The 23,456-nt window shown below is 56.6% G+C and overlaps 1 protein-coding gene across 12 annotated transcripts in view; it reads left to right on the forward strand.

The window, feature by feature from the left end:
* The window catches only part of PTK2 (protein tyrosine kinase 2), a 114,717-nt gene that overhangs the window by 61,852 nt on the left and 29,409 nt on the right, over positions 1-23,456 (forward strand). For 2 of the 12 annotated variants that reach the window (XM_056110917.1, XM_056110918.1), the window contains exons 11-19: positions 804-921; positions 3,344-3,374; positions 5,018-5,070; positions 8,094-8,177; positions 9,069-9,086; positions 14,750-14,806; positions 16,439-16,459; positions 17,481-17,578; positions 19,795-19,879. In XM_056110917.1, coding sequence (XP_055966892.1) covers positions 804-921; positions 3,344-3,374; positions 5,018-5,070; positions 8,094-8,177; positions 9,069-9,086; positions 14,750-14,806; positions 16,439-16,459; positions 17,481-17,578; positions 19,795-19,879 — 565 coding nt within the window. The remainder of the gene's footprint in view (positions 1-803; positions 922-3,343; positions 3,375-5,017; positions 5,071-8,093; positions 8,178-9,068; positions 9,087-14,749; positions 14,807-16,438; positions 16,460-17,480; positions 17,579-19,794; positions 19,880-23,456) is intronic. The other 10 variants (XM_056110919.1, XM_056110910.1, XM_056110920.1 and 7 more) reach the window with 5 other exon arrangements.

The following is a 23,456-nucleotide window of genomic DNA, read 5'->3' on the forward strand; positions in this document are numbered from 1 at the left end:
TTCCTTGGGGGCCCCAACCCTTGGGGGAGATAAGATGGGTGCACCCCACAGTCGCCCTAGATGTGGGCTGCTGTGAGGGCTGCCGTCATGTGACACATGCATGTGAGCTGACCATGCCCTCTGGGAGACAGATGTGACCCTGCAGGGGAGGCCTCCGAGCCCCCATGCATGGCTTGGTGCGTGGGTCTAGCATGGGCTGGAAGGGTGTCTGCTCCCCTGGCCCTGGGCCCCTCCCGGGAGACACGCTAGGTCTCAGGCTGATGGCTGCGGTGCCTTGTGGTTTTGAGACCTGCAGGTGGAGACGGCCCGCCTGCGTCTGCCGCTGGCCTCCTTTTCGCTGTCCCCAAATGGAATGTGGAGCAGTGCTGCTGAGGGGCGGGCTGCTGTGACCCAGGCCAGCTCTTGCTCTGGGAAGGGCTGTCCCCGTGGCGGCTGCTCCGGGAAGGGCACTGCGTCTCTGTCTCTGCTGACACCTGGGCTCCTAGTCCTGAGGGCCGGGCGTGCTGGGGAGTAGTGGACGTCCACTCTTTGTTTTTCGCATTGAAAACGTATAACAGGTGTTGGACCGAGAGCTGCTGGTAGCCTACTTTCTAAAATGAGCCATTCTTGACGTGTGAGCTCAGTGCCTCCCTTAATCAGAGCGTGCCCGAGGGGCTGGGCTTCTGCAGGGAGCGGCCCACCTTTCGTTCTGGTTGGCTCCCCCTTTTCCTTGGGGTCCTTCCCGTGACCATGCCTGGAGCAAGCTCTGATGTCCCGGCACAGCTGTTTGTGCCGGTGACCGACAACCTCTCTGTCCTGTGCAGCCCCTCACAGTGACTGCACCGTCCCTCACCATCGCAGAGAACATGGCCGACCTGATCGACGGCTACTGCCGGCTGGTGAGCGGGGCCTCGCAGTCTTTCATCGTCCGGCCTCAGAAAGGTGAGTTGCCCGTGGGTGCTGAGGGTGTCCGGCAGCTCTGGGTGGTGTGTGGGGACACCGCTGTGCCCCGTCCCATATTCCCGACATTGTCTGACAGGGTTTTTTTGGTTCTTGTCACTGTGTACAAATAAGTGTCACTGCTTGCTTTTTTTAAATTTTGGGGTCACACCTGGTGATGCTCAGGGCTCACTCCTGTCGGGGGGGGGGGGCTCAGGGACTGTGTGGGGTGCTGGGGGTTGGTCCCGGGTTAGCTGTATGCAGGGCAGACCCCCCTCCCTGCTGTTCTATTGCCCTGGTCCTATGGTCGCCATTTTCTTAGGTGTCCCTTGTGATCCTGAAGTAGCCCCCATTTCCTCCTTGTCAACTCGGAGGTTAGAGCCACAAAAAAGTGAAGTGTCAAGAACAGTGGCAGTCTTCAGTGGGGGACTCCTGGCCTGTCAGCCATGGCACTCTCATGGGGGTTGTCGGGGACCATCCTGGGCCTGTGCCCCGCAGGGTATTGGCCCCTTGGGTATGGGGACACTGGGCCATGGACTATCGGTCACCGGCATGAACAGCTGCACTGGGACATCAGAGCTTGCTCCAGGCAGGGCCACGGGAAGGACCCCGACGAAAAGGGGAAGCCAACCAGAACGAAAGGTGGGCCGCTTTCTGCAGAAGCCCAGCCCCTCGGGCATGCTCTGATTAACGGAGGTGCCATCAGTGGGTCTGTTTGTCAGGCCCTCAGGAGCTCCCAGCACAGAGGCACCTCTGTCCCCACGGCAGGCATGAGCTCTGTCTGTTCCCCATAGCAGGTGATGCCTGTCTGTCCTCACAGCAGATGACACCTTTCTGTCCCCATGGCAGGCTCTCCTGGAGCTCTTTGGGTACCCACCCATTGCTTTGTTTCTCTCAACCCTACTCCTGAGGTGGCAAGCTTTAGGGGTGGCGCCTGCACGGGGGACATGGCAGAGCCCTGCAGAATTCCTAGCCAGTTCCACCCAAGTGACTTGGGAGCCCACAAAGCAGCATCAGCCTTCCTGCATTAGCCTGGTTCTCCGGGGAGAGAGGGAAGCAGAGTGACTGGGTCGTTCTGGGTGCATATCTCTGAGCGCCACCCAGGAGATGCAGCACACGCAGCCAGTTGTGTGACTGGGAGATGCGGCACACACAATTGACGGTATGACCGGGAGATGCGGCACGCACAGCCGACGGTGTGACTGGGACATGCATACGGCACGCACAGCTGACGGTGTGACTGGGAGATGCAGCACACACAGTTGGCGGTGTGACCGGGAGATGCAGCACACACAGCCGACGGTGTGACCGGGAGATGAGGCACGCACAGCCGATGGTGTGACCAAAGATGCAGCATGTGCAGCTGACAGTGTGACCAGGAGATATGGGATGCGTAGCCAGTGGTGTGACCTGTGATTGGGAGATGTGGCACACACAACCAACAGCGTGACCAGGAGATGTGGCGTGCATAGCCCATCCCAGTGTGGCAACAAAGGCTCCTGGAGACCTGCTCAGGCCAGCACATAGGCCCCTGGAGTTTGGTGGGGCGGGGTGGGCACAGGTCTGTCCTAAGACCGAGGAGCAGAGAGGCAGGTGTATCCTTCCCTTCCCTGGAGGCCCCTCCGCCCTGCCGGGTCAGGACCCACCTGGACTGGCCCTGTTCACCCTCCTGTCGGGGCACTGGCTCCTGGGTGGGTTTGGCAGACAATGCCTAAGGCTGGCATCAGCTGGTGGTGGTTTGAAGCTGAGTAATTCACTGGAGCCTGGTGGGGGGATGACCCTGCACCCGCCCTCTGGGGACCCCCTGTGTTTTCATGGAGATCTGCAACAGGTTCCTCTGTCCCCAGGGATGGCCAGTTAGACGGGGGTAGGGGGCAGCTGCACCCTGCTGGGTGTCATGTGTCCTTGCCTCCTGCTGTTGCATCCCCGCCAGTTCCTGCCCCGTGCTTGTGTCTCTGTCCCTGCCAGCCCCTACCCTGTACCCGTCTCTTTCCCTGCCAGCTCCTGCCCTGTGCCCATGTCTCTGTCTCCGCCAGCTTCTGCCCTGAACCCCTGTCTCTGCCCCTGCCAGCTCCCTCCCGGTACCCCTGTCTTTGTCCCCACCAGCTCCCACTCTGTGCCCATGTCCTTGTTCCCCATGAGGTGGCTGGTCCATGACTGACCCTGAGGCTCAGTGGTCAGCGCTTTGGATGGGAATGTAGTCTGCGCCTGGAGACACCCCCCGCCCAGCCACGCATGTCAGGGTGCGCTGCTGACCATGCAACACCTGCAGACTCTGTTTGTGTGGTGGGAAGGGGTCAGCACCCTGAGGCCCTGGGTAGACGGATGTCCCTCCGAGCTTCTGCCGAGAGTGGAGCTGGCCCAGCTGGCCCTTGCTTAGTCTTGACAGAGCATGCCACTGAACCTCAGTCTCTTCCTCCCACAGAAGGTGAACGGGCTTTGCCATCCATACCAAAGTAAGTGCCGCTGTGTGTCTGTGTGTGTGTCTGTATATCTCTGTGTTTGTGTCTCTGTGTGTCTCTGTTGGTGTCTGTGTGTATATCTCTGTGTGTATGTGTGTCTCATGTCTGTGCCTGTGTGTGTCAGTGTCTGTGTCTGTTTCTCTGTATGCTGTTTGTGTTTGTCTATGTATGTTTGTGTTTCTCTTTGTGTGTATTTGTCTCTCTGTGTGTGTCTAGTGTGTCTATATATCTGTGTGTACCTGTGTGTGAGTCCGTCTGGGGGGTTCCCATTGGCAGCTATCGGGAGTGTTCTGCTACCCACATCCCATGTGCTAGAGATATGTCAGGGAACTGCCTAGCACATGTTTCCTGGAAGAAGCAAGTAAGTCTTCAGTCACGTCAGGGAGCTGAGCACGCAGTCCCAGTGATGAGACCCTGCATAAGCCCAGCGGGACTGTCACAGTCCAGGCGGTAGAAGCGTTAGCAGGGTGGTATCGGCTCTCGGGACCCTTGCATGGCCCTTCCCGTCCTGCGTCCCCCTGGCTCCATATCCTGCACACTCCCGGCCAGTCTGGCCACTTATACTCCTCCTCCTCCCCAGCCATCTCCGGGCAGAGTCTCCCACTGACGGCCGGTGCCTCCAGCCGCAGGACGGTGGTGGGGTGTGAAGGCCCTGGGGAAAGGAAGAGGCGCCCTCGTTGCCCTGAAGCCACCGGAGGGTCAGTCTCAGGATACTCGTGACCTCGCAGCACTGGTGCCCAGTTGCCCCTGCCCTCAAACTCAGCGGGGCTACCCAGGGGGCTCGGGCAGTTGCATAATGGGAGCACAGAGCTTCCCCCACTGCCACCAGCAAGCCTGGGGGATGAACACAGACCCTGCTCAGAATAAGCCGGGCAGCCTTAGGGGTCTGCAGACCCGGCTTGGCGCCTTCTGCCCACTGCCCCCAGGGGTGACAGGTGGGTGGGTGGGCTGGGGCGAGGGGGCTGGGGGGAAGGGGAGACACTGGGCTCTGGAGCGTGTGCCTGAAGCCACAGGTGCTGTTCAGGGTGCTGGCCACAGAAGGCAGGCTGACTTCCCCAGCTCGGTCCAGCCCTGCTGGGGGCCCGTGAGTGAAACTGCTCTCAGTGCTCCCAGAGAAACGCCGAGTGTCTGGATGGGTGTTCTGGCGTCGGAAGCACCCACATGACTGGTGTCCCCACACTGAAGGGCCTCGTTTCCAGTGTCCTTAAAATCCTGAGCCGGTGACCGCATCTACTCTGTGCGTCTCCATCGAGTGCAGGGGGCATGTGCCTCATCCTGCTCCCCGGGGAGGCTGCTGATGTTTTGTTGGGGCCGTGGCACCTGGTGGTGCTCAGCGGCTGCTCTGGGCTCTGCTCTTGGGCCACTCTTGGCAGAGGCGAGGGAACTGTATGGGGTACTGGGGAGCGAAACTTGAGGCAAGACCAGTCCGGCCCCTGACCAGGCCAGCTGCATAGACATTGGCTCTTGGGTTTCCTCTGAAGTTCCTGCCCCCAACCCCAGCTTGTCTGAGTTATCGCTGCCCAGTGGCCCATGACTGGGGGGAGTCTTTGTTGGTTTACCTCCGGAAGCGGGCTCTCTGGTGTTGTCCTGCAGTGCTGTGGCCAGGCACGCCTCCACATCCTGTACCTCTGTTGCAGGTTGGCCAACAGCGAGAAGCAGGGTGTGCGGCCACACGCCGTCTCCGTGTCAGGTAAGGCCCACCCGCCTCCCCAAGGAAGAGCACTGTGTCCGCTTCTGGTATGTGAGTCCAGCTCTCTGTCCCCGAGTCTGCGTGACCCTCTGTCAGTCCCTGGCTATGGCCCTGGCCAGGTGTGTGGCATATGTCTGTACGGTTCCCGGAGTCCCGGTCACTCAGTCTTAATGTCCTGTCAGCTGTAGAGTGTTGGTCCTCTCCAGCACCCAGTGTCATGTGCCTGACTGTCCAGAACCACCATGCACTCAGTGTTCTCAGGGATCAGGCTCTGCAGGCGTCTGTCCCCACCAGCACCTCTGTGTTCATGGTTAACGCTGTGGCAGGTGGGGATGCTGCTCTCCACCCATGTTTTCCCACGGAAACACGATGGGACGTCGGGGCTGGGGCTGTGTCCCCATGTGACAGCCCTGGGCTCCAAACCTGACCCTTGCCCAGCCAGCACCTCCCTGTGGCCAGCTTTCATCTCCCTTTGTGGAAATGACTGTCTCTCTCCACACTCTGGAGGAGTCACCTCGGCAGAACCATGCTTGTGGCGGCTGACTGGGGGGCTGGATGTGTGCAGGTGCGGCTGCGGGAGTCTCTTGAGTTCCCGGGTAGCACTGCTCTGCCGTGTTCCCCGAGTGGGTGAGACCCCACGGCAGCGGCCCCTGGCGGGGGACAGGTTTCCTGGAGGACGCTGAGTGGTTTCTTCTGAAAAGGGCTCTGGACACCAGGTCAGTTCGGGCTGCTCTGCTTGAATGGACAGTCCATGACCAAGCTGCTTCCGGCCTGGCCTGGAGCATTCTGCAGCGCTGAACAAGGCTCAGCCTCTCCCTCATCCCCTGGCCGCTCTGTGCTGGGGATATGGGCAGTCCTGCAGGGATGGCTCACCTGATGAAGAGCAGGTCTCTGAGCACCCACGTGAGAGCACGGGCGGGGTCGGTCAACGAAGGTCTCAGCAGGGTGTTCTAGAGTGTTCTCGGGCACTCTAGAACCCGTGTAGACTGCCTCTGCTCCCACCCACACTGCCCCTCCCAGCCACATTCCCTGCAGGCTCTCGGGTGCTCCCTGCTCTGAGCCCAGAGGTGCTGCCACCCTCTTACTTAAGGTGTGGGCAGCCTTCCGGGCAAGAGCCTGAGGTGGTCCTCTGTCCAGTGCTGATCTGTGCCTGCAAGCCTCCATCCCCTTCCCTCCTTCAGACTTGACCCCCCAACATCAGCAGTGGCCAGCAGTTTGCTGGGGACTGTGGGCAGCTGCTGGCATTCCTGCAGGGCCCCTGACCATCCCTAACTGCCTGCCTCCCATTGCACCTGAATCTCCAGTGTGGTGTTCGCCAGCTATGTGACCACCCACCCCGGAGCCCTGCAGAAGTCCCCCCACCCCTGGGACAGTGATCACATGGCAGGACCCAGTGTGGTCTGCAGCCGCCAGACTGATAGAAGGGCAGGGGCCAGGAGTGCTGTGGCAGTGTGTGGGCGGTGGGGTCAGGATTTATATCCAGAGCAGGCCCAGCGCCTACAGGAAACTGCACCGCAGTTAGGGCCCTGGGTGAGCCCCGCAGCCCCACAAGGCTCCTCCTCCCCATAACAGATGCACAGGAAGAGACTTGGAAGCAACCCTCCTGGCCATGCGGCTCTAGGGCCACCCTGACCTTGAGGCACAGAGCCTTTCCCTGCACCCCGAGGCATGGAGCAGTACTTCGGCAGTGCAGACAGGGGGTTCAGGCCGACCCCATTTCCTTTGATTCCTGCCAAGTGCTTCCTTGATATTCTGAACAGGGCAGGTGCTGCCACCTCCTGGAAGCCTTCCCTGACCACTCCTGCTCTCCTCTGTGGCTCTCATCCCAGATGGTAGGGAAGGACTGTAGAGACCCTTGTCCACCAGCCTGTGTGCTGTATCAGGCCTGGGACCTAAGCACTCAGTGATAGCTCTCCACGGAGCTGCTGGATGCCCGAGCAAAGCAGGAGGATGAGCTGGCTTGATGGGGTCTGGGCCGTGGGAACAGAGAAAAGGTCGACTACTCTGAGCTGCAGGGGTTTGGCTGGCCTGATGCTCTCCCACGCCCTCCGGAAGCTCCTGCTCAGGGGAGGGCTGTGCTGTCCCGAGGCCCCAGAGTTGAGCGTGCGTGGCTATGGGCGTGGGGCCCGTCTGCTCCCTCTTACGCACAGCCCTGCTTTGATCTCCATCCTTCCCGGACCTTGGAAAGAGAGCTGCAGGCTTGATGGGCCTTTGCTGGGCCACGTCTCAGTGAGGTGTTCAGACAAGTCAGTGGAAAGTGAGGCGTCCACCCTGGCAGGGCCCACAGAACCACTCCTGCATATGTGCTCCCAAGACCAGGGACCACTGCGCAGTGGGCTCTGTTAGTGCTCATGGGAATTGCTCTCCAGTCCTGCTGAGGACCTGCACACTCTGGCCTGGCCACCCAGAACCCTGGGCAGTGCTGTTCGTTACCCCATGCTGGCCGCCTCTCAGCCGCTCATGCCCTCTGCCCCTGCTCCAGACTACACCGGTGTCAAATGCTGTCCTGTGGGTTCATGGTAGGACCTGTGTGCAAGGTCCTCACACCCGTGGATCTGCCATGGCCACCCCTGCCTGAACTCGTGTGTCTGCTCCTGGGACCCGGCAGAGCCCCAGGTGTGCCCGGGCCCGAGTCCCCCAGGGGCAGCTCAGACAGCTTCCACAAGCCACGGGCTGCCACCTGGTATGTGCTGACCATCACAGACATTCGGGTCACTTCCTGGGCCTCCTTTCCGCTCTGTTTGTAAAATCAGTGGTTGCCTTGTGTCACTGGCCCTATTCTCTCTTGCCGAAATTTCCTCTGTCCTGTGCTTATTTCTGCGGAAAGAGGACATAACCCTTTAAAATACCCGTGGTTTTGGACAACCCAGGCCAAGCATGGTAACGCAGGGCACCACTGACAGGTAAAAGCCTTGTAGTGGTGTGTGTGTGTTCGTGGCTGTACCTTTAAAATGTTGCAGACGTTTTCTTTCCTACTGAAATAATGTCTCTGTTTCTCTCTCCCCTCCTGCGTCTCTGTGAAGGAATCACTCACTGCCAGCACAGAGCTAAGAGGGCTAGGCGCTTCTTCCCCCTGGTCTTCTGCTCCCACGAGCCTCCTTCCGCCGGTACTGCTCCTTTCTGCACAGGCTTACTGGCCAGGCTGTGCCCCGGCGCCTGCAGCCTGCCCGCCCGCTGCCTGGCTGATGCCCCTTGGGGCCGCGCTCCTGCTGCCCATCGGCCTGTTTGTGGGTGCATGACGGGGCCTGGCGGTGGCTTCCCGCACTCCCCACGCAGCACGCAGTAACGGGGGAGGGAATCTGGGATGCTGCGGAGCAGAGGAGGCAGCCGGGGCTGTCGGGGAGCTCCCGGGAAAGCACAGAGACCCCGCCCCCATCCAGAGCCGCTTAGTGAGAGAAGAGTGGTGAGGGTGTGTCTACCCCATGGCTGTGTCCACCTTCCTCGGGGATGTGTGTAGAGCCAGGGCTTTGCTGAATGCGGGCGACTGGCCTGGCAGGCTCCCAGACACCTGGGACAGAGTGCGTGTGCACGCACATGCACAAGCACACACACGCACATAGGCACCCTGGAGCAGGGTTCGCACACACACACACACACACACACACACACACACACACAGAGGCACCCTGGGGCAGAGCACACACACACAGGCACCCTGGGGCAGGGCACACACACAGGCACTTTGGGCAGGGCACATATACACAGAAGCACTCTGGGGCAGCGTGCACACACACACACACACACACACACACACATATGCACACCGGTATCTTGGATCAGAGTGCACATGTGCACACACACAGGCACCCTAGGGCAGAGCACGCGCACGCACACGCGTGCACAGGCAGCTTGGAGCAGAGTGCAAGCTCGCCCTGCAGCTGTGCCCCGGGAACTCTAGTGGGGGGTGAGCCTCTGTTCCTGTCATTCTAATAGTGTTTTTCCTCTCTCCCTCCCTCTCCCTCTGTCCCCCTCTCTTTGCATGCCTCCTGGATCTGCAGATGAAATTAGTGGGGACGGTAATATTTATTTTCACCTTTGTGTTATGATGAGATGTTTGTTCATATGACTACAGTGCAGCTTTTCACCAGAGGCAAAATACAGTTAGGTCTCCCCAAACCAGTGTGACGAGAGAAAGAGCCAGTGTCCCACACAGCCCGGGGCTTTCTGGCCATGGTAGGAAAGTGACTGTCTCCTAGGATGTGGCTCCAAGTGTCCCTTGGCGAGACCAGTCCTTATGATGGTAGCAATGGGGTGGCGTCTGGCCCAGGCTGGGAGTCCCTGGCTGGGCTGCGGAGCAGGAGAGTGAGCCCACCCATGACTTCTAATGGGTCTTGGGGCTATCTCAGGGCTGTCACAGGGCTGGTGAAGACAAGCCTCAGATCTTCGGTGTCACACTGGAGTCTCTATGCCGCAGTGGTGGACTAAGGGACTCTGCCCTCCGCATGGTCCCGAGCACTGGGGGCCATTCCCTGGCAGTGCTGGTGTTGGTGGTAGGGCTTCCAGAGGCCTCTCACAGGCCAGCAGAAGTGCGGAAGCTGTTCCCAGGTTGCCGGTGTGGTTGGATTTGGGTTAGCCTCTCACGCTCACATCTTCATCCACTGCACGGTGAAAGAAAGACAGGCCAGGCCATTGCGGGCGAGGCTTTCCCATGATTGCCCCGTTAGGGTGCATTTTCCTCACATCTGCACCCAGATTCAACAGGACACATGCTGTGACCCCACGTGAGGCCTGAGCAGCACCCCCGGGCGGAGCCTCCTGCTTGAACTCAGGCATCAACAAACAAGGCCCAGGGGCTAAGGATGGGGTGCTCTGGGCTCTGGGACTGGCAGAGCCTCAGGACCTGGCCTCGGCTACTCCAGGCTGACCCCAGCAGTCAGCAGTGCTGAGCCGTAACACCTTGCTAGCCTGTCCGAGAAAATGCAAACAGCGTTTGCCATACAACGGTGTTTATTGTCAAGGCTGCGGAAGGGCTGTGAGGTGCCCTCCTTCCCCTCCTCACAGCCTGTGATCACCTCTGAGGTCACTCAGCATTGGGCCCCGAGACCTGCCTGAGTAGCGGGGAGCTGGCAGTAGCCTTGGGATCTCAGGGTCCAGTACTCAGGGTTGTCTGGGATCACAGTCTAGTGAGAGGCCCACATGGTGACTGCCCGATGGCCCCGGTGAGGTCGTGTGTGCCCCCACCCCACTCTGGCAGGGGGACCCGGGCTTCTCCCTCCTCACTGCCCTTCCTGTTGGGGCGCCGCCTCACGGGGAGACCCCCCAGGCCAAGTCTCGCATGGCGCAAGTGGACTCGGCAGGACTCCAGGCTCCATTACCACACTGGCTGTGGTGTCTCCCCAGCTCCATGTGCAGCTGCGTCCAGGGTAGTACCGGGAATCAGGTATCCCATGTTAGAACCCCACAGACTCGGTGGGAGAGAACCAAGGGGGAAGCTCAGTGCCAGCTGAGTAACCGTGTGTCACCCAGAGCCTCGTCCTCAGCCTGTGATGTCTGTCACCAGTCACTTGACCATTTTATACACCTCATACCAGCGTCTCCCAGGGCCCTACCTGACCTGGTGATCGCGTCATGTGGCTACCTGCATCAGTGATATAGAACTGTCATTGTCAGAACTGTCACTTATAGAACTGCCACTGGTTTTGTTTGTTTTGGCTTTTGGGCCACACCTGGCATTGTTCAGGATTACTTTGGGCTCTGCACTCAAGGATCAGTCTTGGTGGGCCCAGGAGACCTTATGGGATGCCAGGGATTGAACCCAGGTTGGCTGCGTGCCAGACAAACACCCTGTCCACTGTGCTGTATCACTCTGGCCCCTGGAACTGTCACTATTAAGAAATAGAGATGCCACGTGTCATCAGCAAAGCTGTCACTCTGTTGCTGTCTTGCTACATGTCACTCATTGTTCTGTTCCATGTGATCATCCATCGATATCATTGTTCTGACAGGGTCTGGGTTGCTCACATCGTTACCGTGTCACATAGCTTTTGTTGGGGCCATTAACCACCCGGGTCTTGTGCCACCCGACACCTGCACGAGGCCCCTGACCCCTTGTTGCACCATTAGCATCTGCTGCGTTTAGGACAGCTTTCGTGCTGGGGCCCACTCCTGGGATCCGCCTCCCATCTTGCTCTCTAGGACTGTGACCAGCTGCCCACTGTCTCAGGCTGGGCTTGAATGTTTCAGGGACCTTGTGGAGGCCAAATACTTGTCCCTGCCGTGCTGTGTTAGTCTGTAATGTGAAAGTTAGGGAAAATGTAGTAGCGAATCTATTTTAAGAATGCCTGGGAAAATGTGCTCAGCGTATACACGAGACCAGGTCTGTGGACTCACCACTGTGGATCGTGCTATGTAAGAAATACCCACAAGGATCTCTAAGCCCCTCATCTGCAACAGAATTTCTCTCAGATATCCAGAATCTACCTCAGAACCATCAGAAGATCCTGGATCCTCTATCCAGAACTGTTAGGAGATTCCTGGATCCTCTGTCCAGAACCATCAGGAGATTACTGGGTCCTCTACACAGAACCATCAGGAGAGATTCCCAGATCCTCCACCCAGGACCGCCAGGAGATTCCTGGATCCTCTACCCGGGACCATCAGAAGATTCCCAGGTCCTCTATCCAGGACTATCAGGAGAGATTCCCGGATTCCTCTGTCCTGGACCATCAAGAGGGATCTCAGTTCCTCTACCTAGGACCATCAGGAGATTCCCGGATCCTCTCTCAGAGACCATCAGGAGGGATCCCCAGATCCTCTACCCAGGACCATCACAAGATTCCTGTATCCTCTATCCAGGACCATCAGGAAGGATCCCCAGATCCTCTTCCCAGGACCATCAGGAGAGATTCCCGAATCCTCTACCCAGGACCATCATGAGAGATTCCTGGGTCCTCTACCCAGGACCATCAGGAGAGATTCCCAGATCCTCAACCCAGGACCATGAAGAGATTCCCGGATCCTCTACCCCGGACCATCAGGAGATTCCTGTGTCCTCTACCCAGAAACATCAGGAGAGATTCCCAGATCCTCAACCCAGGACCATGAAGAGATTCCCGGATCCTCTACCCCGGACCATCAGGAGATTCCTGTGTCCTCTACCCAGGACCATCAGGAGAGATTCCCAGATCCTCAACCCAGGACCATGAAGAGATTCCCGGATCCTCTACCCCGGACCATCAGGAGATTCCTGTGTCCTCTACCCAGGACCATGAAGAGATTCCCGGATCCTCTACCCCGGACCATCAGGAGATTCCTGTGTCTTCTTCCCAGAAACATCAGGAGAGATTCCCAGATCCTCAACCCAGGACCATGAAGAGATTCCCAGATCCTCTATCCCGGACCATCAGGAGATTCCTGTGTCCTCTACCCAGGACCATCAGGAGAGATTCCCAGATCCTCAACCCAGGACAATGAGGAGATTCCCGGATCCTCTACCCCGGACCATCAGGAGATTCCTGTGTCCTCTACCCAGAAACATCAGGAGAGATTCTTGGATCCTCTACCCCGGACCATCAGGAGATTCCTGTGTCCTCTACCCAGGACCATCAGGAGAGATTCCCAGATCCTCAACCCAGGACCATGAAGAGATTCCCGGATCCTCTACCCCGGACCATCAGGAGATTCCTGTGTCCTCTACCCAGAAACATCAGGAGAGATTCCCAGATCCTCAACCCAGGACCATGAAGAGATTCCCGGATCCTCTACCCCGGACCATCAGGAGATTCCTGTGTCCTCTACCCAGGACCATCAGGAGAGATTCCCAGATCCTCAACCCAGGACCATGAAGAGATTCCCGGATCCTCTACCCCGGACCATCAGGAGATTCCTGTGTCCTCTACCCAGGACCATGAAGAGATTCCCGGATCCTCTACCCCGGACCATCAGGAGATTCCTGTGTCTTCTTCCCAGAAACATCAGGAGAGATTCCCAGATCCTCAACCCAGGACCATGAAGAGATTCCCAGATCCTCTATCCCGGACCATCAGGAGATTCCTGTGTCCTCTACCCAGGACCATCAGGAGAGATTCCCAGATCCTCAACCCAGGACAATGAGGAGATTCCCGGATCCTCTACCCCGGACCATCAGGAGATTCCTGTGTCCTCTACCCAGAAACATCAGGAGAGATTCTTGGATCCTCTACCCCGGACCATCAGGAGATTCCTGTGTCCTCTACCCAGGACCATCAGGAGAGATTCCCAGATCCTCAACCCAGGACCATGAAGAGATTCCCGGATCCTCTACCCCGGACCATCAGGAGATTCCTGTGTCCTCTACCCCGGACCATCAGGAGAGATTCCTGGATCCTCTATCCAGGACCATCAGGAGAGATCCCCAGATCCTCTACCCAAGACCATCAGAAGATCCCCGGATCCTCTTCCCCTGGGCTGAGACTTTACACCAGGTGCTGTTTGCTTCAGGACCCTGGAGAGGCCTGACCAGAGACAGCCTCCTCTCTCTCGGCCCCTCAGGGAACCTTGGGAGTTCCAACATGGGTGTAGCTGCTCTAGGAAGGCAGCCTGTGTTGGGGTACAGTCCCTATCGTGTGCCATCAGGGTCTCCTGGGCCCCGGTCAGGTGTGGAAAACAGACTTTTCATGGTGTACGGGCAGCAGAGGGCCCGGGCGATGTTGAAGTGGTGGGTGGGCGGGGCTTGTCCCCTAAGGGGCCTGGGGGTACAGGGCTGCACCCGGGCAGCAGCAGCTTCGTCCCTGTTGAGGCCCTGCTCTTTCCAGCCACTTAATGCCCAGGAGCTCCGACTGTGCCTATGGATACTAGTCTCAAACAGGATCCTGTTGTGTCCTTCCCTAACTGCTGCCCTCCGTGGTTCCCTTCTGTCCCAAGTACCGTTCACAGAGCTCCTGTGACCCTCTGGCTCAGGAAACAGCTCTGCAGGGTGAGCAGGCACTGAATTGCACTTTCTATTACCCGTGAGCAGTGCTCGTGCAGACATGCCCTCAATGCACAGGCGTGAGCTGGACAGGGCGGGCCGATAGCAGGACTCCGGCATGCCGTGGCATGCGCCTGATATCTGTCTCCCGTCCTTGGAGCCTGATGGCGGCAAGAATGTCAGTGCTGTCCTTCCCCGTCAGACTCGCCTCTCTACGGCCGAGTGCTTCCCTGCCTGCAGGCATTAGCGTAAGCCCGAAGCCAGGCTGGCGGCACTGGGCCTGGACGGGGGTCAGCTCTGTTGCCAGAAGGGGCTAGTGGAACTTGTTTTGATCTGCTTTTTGTTGTTACTTAACTCGCTTTGGTAGCTGTCATATCCCCTCTTCAAATACATAAAGTTACAGGAGGTACTTGTGAGTACCTGAGGTTCTAGTGAATTTTCGGAAAAATCTGCAGTGTCCGGTCTCAGCTGTGCTGCTGAGTCCGATCCTGAATAGAATCTGAGCTGAGGTGGTGCTGGGCCTGCGGAGGGCAGAGCTGTGGGCTGCGGGTCGGGAGGAGGCCTGTGTTGGAGTCAGATGTGGTGGGTGGGGCGCTCTGGTCTGAGGGGCTGTCGGGCGGGACGTCAGGCTCCTCTGGACAGACTCGTGCTGGGCAGAGACGGAGTGGCGGTGTCTCAGGACTGTCCGAAGAGTAGGCATTTAACAAAGGTCGTTTTGCCTTTTCAAGTTATCTTAGAGGCCGGGGGTGAAGTATTTAACCTCTCCCGACACGATCTGCTCCTTTCCTCCAGAAACGGACGATTATGCCGAGATCATAGACGAAGAGGAGACGTACACCATGCCCTCAAGTAAGAGCCTCTGCTCGCTCACAGCTGTGGGTGCTTCTGGCCTCTTAAAACTGCTTTCAATGCGTTGTGTGCACAACTAAATTGTTCTTTTCCTTCTTTAGAATTCTTTATTAGCGCCTAGAGCTCCCGCCATCTCTTGGTTCCAAGTGTTTGTGATCTTGTTTTCTAGCTCTGATAATGTCCTTAACATTTTGGCAGGGTTCGAGATCAGTGTCCGCATGCACATGTAGTCCACGGGGTGTGCAGTCGCTGACTTCATTTCCCCCTCAATGGGTTGTTCTTTACTGCCCCTGGGGAGCCCTCCCTGTTCCCTGGGATGAGGGTAGAGGAAGGCTGTGCCCTGCAGGTTCAGCATCTGAAAAAGCTTGGACTCCCCATTTGCCTGGTGGAATGGACTGTTCCCACTTGAATCAGAGAAGTCCTTTTGTTCTTTTTTTGTTTTTTGGCCCACACGTGGCAATATTCAGGGGTTACTCCTGGCTCTGCATACAGAAATTACTCCTGGTGGTGCTCAGGGGACCCTATGGAATACTGGGGATCAAGCCCGGGTCTGCTGCGTGCAAGACCAGCGCCCTCCCCCTCTGTACTGTCGTTCTAGCCCCAGTCCTTTGATTCTTGAAACGAGAAAGCACTCAGGGGAGACAGTGCTGTAAAGTGTACCAGAACGAGGCCCCGAGTTCGATGCTGGCCACCTGGCCACTGAGCACCACTGGTACGTCAGTCTGTGGCCCCATGTCATGGAACCAGCAGCCCACATGACCAGGCCATGAACTGTGGGAGAAAGAAAACGTTCAACCTCCCTTATAGATGGGCTCAGCTAAGACTCCCCCTGACTGCCTCAGAGCCCGGATTCCGTGCTGGGCTGGGGAGAGAGCTGGGGTTTGGTCAGCCCCAGGGAGTTCCAGCACCCCATGGCACCGCAGGGTGGCATAGGGCCTTGTCCTTCGGCCTCGCACTGGGCCGAGCCCCCAAGCAGGAGGGGACCTGGAACCCCCTCAATACCACTTGGGAGACCCAAAGGAAGAACAAGATGATTTCTGAAATGAATGAGAGGATAATTCACATTCCTTTCCTGAGGTGAACATATATGTGATGTCCGAGTTCAGGTCCGCCTGTGTGGCTGTGACTCAATGTGGAGGGGTCATCTGCAGGAGCTGAGACCGCATGTGCTTGTGTGTCTATGTGCGTGCGTGCGTGTGTGTGTGTGTGTGTGTGCGCGCGCTCATGTGAGACTTTCGGTAGCAATTAGGGAAATGTGTCTATTCAGACATGCATTTTGGTTAGCCTTATGTACATGACTACAGAAAGTCAGTTTGTGTATTTATTATTTACAGTTGATTAGTAAGTGTCTCACATGGCTGACTTTTGTGGTTTGTAGAACCACAAGAATAGGTTATTGTTTAGGGGTTTATGAAATAGAAATTACAAAGCATTGTTTGTTTGAACTTTGAATTCATATGGCAATGTTTGATTTTTACTTGTTTAGTCCTTGTCTGAATCCATGTTCATGGTTAAAATATTTAACAAAGTAAACATAGAAATGTGCTTTCCAAGTTTGTTGCTGTTTACTTACTTGCTTCCAGCTGTTCTAAGAGAGGTCTTCAATTTTTTTCTCTTTTAATTGCAATACAGAAAGCTATGGAATAGATGAAGGTAACAGGACTCCTTTAAAATACTGCATTTGCTTGCATTGCAACCTGTGGAATGATATGGGGTGTTTCTGTTTTCAGTTAACTTTTATTTTTAAACTGTTTTCATTGGTTTACTCATGCTGTTAAATCAATGGAACTTACTGGCTAAAGTGATTTTAAAGAGGAAAATCACCGTGCACACTGGGACTGGCATCTCTGTCATTAGACAGGGTGAGAACCTGGGAAGGAGGGTATGTTTCAGCTCTTCCCTTCCCTGGTGATCGCAGCTGGCATGGGTCTGAGGGTGGGGGTGGGGCAGGAAATCAGGCTCCTCTGGGGCTGATCGGCTCAGAATTTAGTCGCTACTTCCTAGGGGATATTTTCTTGCCTTATGCCTCACCAGCGGATGGAACAATTGGTCTTCTACAAACCACTGCTAATGAAAACAGGAATTAATTTGAGGCATATGCTTTCAAAAATAAAAAATGCTTGTAATGAATTGTGATCTGGTCGGCCTTGACTGCCAGTCCTCTGATTTTAGAATGAGTGTTTGGATCTGCCCTCTTTAAACTCTTTTAGCTCCATAAATAATCCAGAGACTAAGACCGTGATGGAGAAGTGGAAACTGGACTGTGAGGCACAGCGTCTCCGGACATGGCCTGCTGCCGCCCTTTGACGGATGACTGGTTTTCACCTCCATGTATTAATACTTGAACTAATAGCATTTATTAATTGAGCATGTCCTTTAATATTTGGAGAACTTATTTAGAAAAACATCAAGCAGATAAAACCTTAAACATTCAAACACATGGAAAGCTTTGCCTCTGGTAAAATGCTTCCTCTTCATAGTTCAAACAGCGCTTAACAGTAACGTTAGTCTGATACTGTTTGAGAGGGTCCCACTCTGTCCTGACGTTGCTTAGAGAGCCGTGACTCTGATGAAATGTTCTCCTGTGGGTGGTAATGAAAGGAAAAGTATTGAATGTTGTGTTCATCTGGAATGTTCGCTTCAGTGTTTTTGATGTGTGGGTCCTGTTTCGCAGCCAGGGATTATGAGATTCAGAGAGAAAGAATAGAACTTGGACGGTGTATTGGAGAAGGCCAGTTTGGAGATGTCCACCAAGGCGTTTACATGAGTCCAGTAAGTCCTGCGAGATGATGGGGGTTGGGGCGAAAGGCCAGATGGTGGATCCAGCCCCCGTCTGACTGTGTAGATCCAGGGTGAGCCCCTGACACACCCTGACACAGAACTCACTTGCAGAACTGCACACAATCTCACGTCCTTCCGGAACCCCCGCACTGCTGGGCAGTGCCACCCTACGAAACCGAGAATCAGACATCTGGACTCTGACCATCTGAGTGTAAATTGCCTCTCGATTGTCCTCACAGGTTTGGACAATTTCTGAGGTATTTTGCAGCTGACCTTCATAAAACTTGTTACAGATGTCACCGTACTTGGTACCTTCAGAATCCAAAGAGTAGCTTGGCTCGCTCCCAGGGGGCTGATCTGCCCATGCTCTTGATCGGTTTCTGTCATACGTCAGAGTTCCCAAGCAGAAACGAACAGACACCAGGGGCTTGGAGAGACAGGACAGCGGGGTGGGCGACTGCCTCGCTTGCAGCTTATTCCAGTTTGATACCAGACATCCTGGATGGTCCCTGAACCTTGCCAGAAGGGACCCCTTAGTGCAGAGCCAGGAGTGAGCCCTGGACACTGCCAGGTGTGACCTCAAAATCAAAAAGCCAAAACCAGACAAGAAATAGAGCGATAGCGGCTCCAAACGAGGGGAGCGTAGCCCCATTCCTGCTTCCTGCCTTTCTCGAGGAAGGCGGATGTGCCCCCATCAACCCGTAGATGCGCTCAGTGGCGCTGCTGAGCTGTGTGATTTCTCTCGGGGGAATGGGGTGGATGCCGATTCCCTCCCACTTCTGCATAGCCTGGTCCCTGAGTGCTCCCAGGAGTGACCCCTGGGCACTGCCTTGGGCACTGTCTCCAGGGCCCCAAACAAAAGAGAAAAATCTCTGCGCTTCAGAAAGACCCCAGGCTCAGGAAATACCACCAGAACTCGAGCATGTGCCTGGCAGGGTCTTCCCTGAGCTGCTGCCCCCCCCGCCCCCCACACACACACACAAGCACTGGGGAGGCCCGGCACATGGGAACAGAGAGAAGTCCTGCCTTTAGCGCACGGTCCATCCCTGCCTTACTTCCTGCTGCATTTGCAGGTGGACATGCCCTCGACCCTGCTGCCCTCGGTCACAGGGTCCCTTCAGGCCCAGGACCCCTCACTTCTGCTCCCAGTCCAGGTCCATGTGCTGGTGGCTCTGGACAGCTAGTACTGCCACAGACACCACAGGCTCCTCTGAGTGGCCCTTCTGAGGGGTTGCCTGTGAATGGAATTGCTGAGCTAAGGATCCCTGGCTGGCTGCCTTCTGGGAAAGGTCAGATGTTCCCAGTATCCATGGTGCCACCCACGTCTCATCCCCACCAGCTCCTGGAGCAGCTGGTTCAAACGCCATTGTAGAGTGATACGCACATTTCCCCCAAGGCCTTATCCTGTAGCCCCGAGAGTGAAGCTGGGCCCTCACCATGCGTTGGGGACAGGTGTCCGTGCCACACCTGACCAGTGCCGGGGTCTCTTTACCCAGTGGTGGCCCCAGGCAGTACTCCGGAAGCCGCATGCGGTGCTGGGGACTGGACCAGGGCTGGCCGCCTACTTAATCCCTGTGCTGTCTCTCCACACCAATTAGGTTTTGGGGATTTGGATTTTTGTGTTTGGGACACACCTGACCGACTCTGCTCAGGGGTCATTCCTGGTCATGCTCTGGGGACCATATATGGTACCAGGATTCAAACCAGGCTGAGTGAGAGACCAGGACAATACTTTCTGCCTGCTGTTTCACCCATGGCCTTGCTCGGGGCTCAGGTGACTTTCCTTCACGGGTACCGTGGAAAGTTCCCCCCTTTCCCAAGCTCACGAGCCGGCCTGAAAAGCAGGAGCATATTTTTGCATGAAGGAGCCCAGGATTTGGTCCCTGGGATCACTTACTACCTGGGGTGACAGGAAAGAGTCCTTCTAGGCATGCCTGTTAGTCTCTGTCCCCCGACTGACCCCTGTGCTCAAGCCTGGTCCTCTACTTCTGCATCTCACACATGCCACACCGCCCACATATACCACATGTATACAGACACACTGCATACATAAACAGACCTACACCACACACACACACACACCAGCCTGCCCCTTCCTGGCCACCCCCGCAGCCCAGTGTGTGCACATGCATCCCACACATGCGTGCCCTCTGGCCACCAGGGTAAGCCTCTTTCCCTGTGTGTAACTCTGTCCTTTCCCTCTCCAGGAGAACCCAGCACTGGCTGTCGCTATAAAGACATGTAAAAACTGTACTTCGGACAGCGTCAGAGAGAAGTTCCTGCAGGAAGCCTGTAAGTTCCCAGATATGTCTTTGGAGTTTGCTGTGTGGGAATCAGAACTGTGTAGAGCAGCGTGTCCTGCCTGCTGAGGCCCTGTCACCCCACTTGCCGGCTCTGGTGTATCTGGGGAGCTGTGGCTGCTGACATGGGCAGCAGTGACAGCATGACTCTTCCTTTACCCCCGCACTTGTGACTGGTAGGCGCTTTTGTGCTGGGCTGGCGTCCTTGGATCTGTGATTCCGGCCTGGTGCTGTGGGTCCAGTGAGGGAGCAAGATCGGGCAGTGCCGGCCCTTCTCTCTTGGTGCCCATGGCTCCCCAAGGCCTGTCCAGGCTGCTCATCCTTCCCCTGATGTGGACTCGGGGTCCGGTCTGCCCACACATTCTCCCCCTCCCGCTCTTGCTTCAGCAACCCCCAAATCCCCCATCCCCGTCGGAGAAGCCATTGCTGACCCTGTAGGTGAAGGGTACTCAATCTCGGACCCGTCTTCCCAGCACCCGGCACGGTTCCACACCGGTTCCACACACGGTTCCGGCTGTCCAGGTGGCAGCTCATGTCCCTTGCAGGCACACAGGGCCCAGGCGACACATGGCCTGGCACTGCTGGGTACAGCCCTCACCCTCTCTAGGCCCCACGGAAGAGTCTGCAAAGAATTATTCTGGGCTCTTCGTCCAGTGTCCAACATGTCTGCTTGCTTCCTGCTCAAAGCCCCGGGCCTCGCCCTTGAAAGGTGCTCATGGATGCTGGTCATTAATCTTGGCCTTCCTGGTTCCAAGCATGCTGCATGACTGTTTGCCTTCTCCGGCAGCGCATCGGGCCAAGAGCCGGTGTGGTGGGTTCTGCCCTCAGCCCACAGTCGTCCTGCCCGCTCCCTGGGGCCTCTTGCGGGCAGTCACTATGTCTTTTTGACACACCCACATTTCAGATGCCTCCAAGCCTAACTGCCTAGTTATTTCCTCTGCTTCTGTAGTACCCGTGCACTCACAGAAGCAGTCCCAGAACTCTTCTCCTCCCCGTCAGGGTACCTCTCGCTCTCTGGTAGGGATACCGTGGTTCCACCCAGGTTCCACTGGGTCTTTCCTCTGTGTGCAGATGAGGGGAGGCTGCCCTCAGGGGCCAACCCATTGTCTTCTGGAGCTCAGCTCTGTGGCTGGACTCTGTTGACGCCAGCCTGGCTGCAGGGGCAGGTACTGTGAGACCTGGGCCTCTGAGCACCAAGCTTTGAGGCCGCCTCCCCTCACCCGCTCACTTTTCAGCAGGGCGGGTGCTGTGACTCTCTCCTGTGAGCCAGGAGTGGGCACACCCACAGCCACGGCCCCATGTTGCCTCCGTGGAACACCAGAGAAGGAACGCCGTTAGTCCTGCTCTTGGTGAGTGGAGGGAAAGTGCAGGTCAGGGTCACAGAGGCCAAGATCACCATACATAGCGCAGGCACGTAGGCCCTTGGTCAGTTAAAGGGCCAGCTTCCCACAAAAACCCAGGGTTGAGAGGCGACTGAGGACTGGGTAAGGCGACTGCGCGAAGGTGGAGTGTACTGGCTAGGTGTTGGTGGCCAACAGGCGGCGGCACCCCCACGCCCGCCCTGTGCATGGTGTAGACTGGGCGTATGCCATCCCATGGAAAAACCTTCTCAGCACTAAAGAAGCTGAGGATTATGTGGAGTTGTTTAGTCTTGAGGAGGCATGCCAGTCAGAAAAAAAAAAACAGAGCTTTTCAAAGGGCCGACACGGAAGCAGATGTTGTAAACCATTCCGACAGCATGCGCTGCAGAAAGCCCAGTCAGTATCAAAGAGCAAGCCAGGAAGTCCCCAGCTGCGCCCAGAGAGCACAGAGCGGGGTGGAAAGCCCTATCCGAGCCGGGACCGAAGCCTCAGACGGGAGTCGCCGCCCATCAGCCTCAGCCCTGAAAACAATTAGTCCACGAATTGTGCTCCCGACAGTGACAGTTTCATAGCTAGCAATTAATAATTTCTGGTTCTCAGAACTTGGAAGTTACAAAATATTTTGGAAACGGTGAAAAAGAACGGTGGCTCAGTGAAGATTGGAGACAGAGGCACACGCAGTGTGGTCTCTGCTTCCTTCTAAGTCTTGCCCAGCTTTTACTGGCAGCATCTAGATACGTGGTTTTATAACATGTTAGTGACGTAAAAAGACTTGGTGGAATTATTTTCATGTTCTTGGTTGGCATAATCTCAACTCTTTACCAGTCCCCTAAATTAAAAAACATCCTAGGGCTGGAGATACAGTACAGCAAGTAACCAAAAAATGAAAAGAAAGAAGGAGAATCCATTTTAATAGCATGGCATCAGGAGCCTTGGTCTGATTTGGGGTTTGGACTCTCTCAGCTGAGCACGTGCTGAGGCCTGCATTCCTACTGGTCAGTTCTGTCAAGTCGTTCCTGTGTTGGGCATTCTTGGCAGCTGCCCTGTGCCTTGGTGATCCAAGCATTGTAAAAGGGGCCCCTTAGCATTGGCGTTAGAAATGACACTCACACACCAGCATGTGTGGGGCAGGTATGGTGAGGGGTTGGCCTTCTGGATTGTCCTGGCGAAGGTGGTCACATTTGTGGCAGCTGTCCGCATGAGTGGGGCAGGGGACTGGCCTGAGCTGAGGCCACTTGACCACAGCATGTTACCACTTGCGGTTTTGTTGCTCGACGTCACTGTGGCACCACCACCACCAGTGTGCCCCCAACCTCCCCCGGTGTCCCGTGTCAAGGCCGACCATCTCTCATCCTCCCTAACAGCCTGAGGATCTGTCCTCCCTACTATCCCCATTCTGTTTCGTGCCTTCCTCCCTCTAACTGCACTTGGCCTATCCTACCACGTGGGGCTCGGGGCATGTCCCTGCCCAGCTCTGCATGTGGGACTCTGGGCGTGTCCCTGTCCAGCTCTGCGTGTGGTGCTCCGGGTGTGTCCCTTACACGCTCTGTGTATGGGACTTGGGTGCTTGTCCCTTCCAAGCTCTGTGTGTGGGACTCGGTGCGTGTCCCTGCCCAGCTCTGTGTGTGAGGACGTGTGTCTGTCCACTTCTTTGTCATGTGTTCCACGCTGCAGTGGCATAAGTGTGGCAGCTTTCTGACTCTACATTTTGCATTTGGAAGCTGAGGCAGAGACGTTGGGTCATTGCTTCTGTGGGCAATGTGTTTTTTCATCTGATATTTCTCTCACCATTGTCTCTGGAGGCTGACAGGCACATCCCCCCACACAGCATGAGGCGTCATTCCCACACTCTTCCAGTCACTGACTGCAGGCCGTTGCCACCTCACTGCCCTCAGTGGGCACCTTTCACCAGAACCTGTACTCCGCAGTATAGGCGGGGGACTGGGACTCGTGGGGAGGCACCAGTGTCAGTCCTACTCAGGATCCAACCCCCAGAGGGTCTCCACACCAGCTCGCACTCTGCTCTCAGTGCTTGCTCCGGGCTGCCTGCCCTGGGGCGATTCTCCCCCAAGGCCATATCTCAGGAAGGACCTGTCATCCAGCCCTGCTGGGCTTCTCGGGAGAATCCAGGGACCCTGTGCCCCTCTACCCCCAGTCAGTTCTGAGAACTGGGGACCCGGTGCCCCTTCTCCCTGGGTTGGTCCCAAG

This window comes from Sorex fumeus, unplaced genomic scaffold, assembly GCF_029834395.1.
Source record: "Sorex fumeus unplaced genomic scaffold, SorFum_2.1 ptg000011l, whole genome shotgun sequence".
Taxonomy (NCBI): domain Eukaryota; kingdom Metazoa; phylum Chordata; class Mammalia; order Eulipotyphla; family Soricidae; genus Sorex; species Sorex fumeus.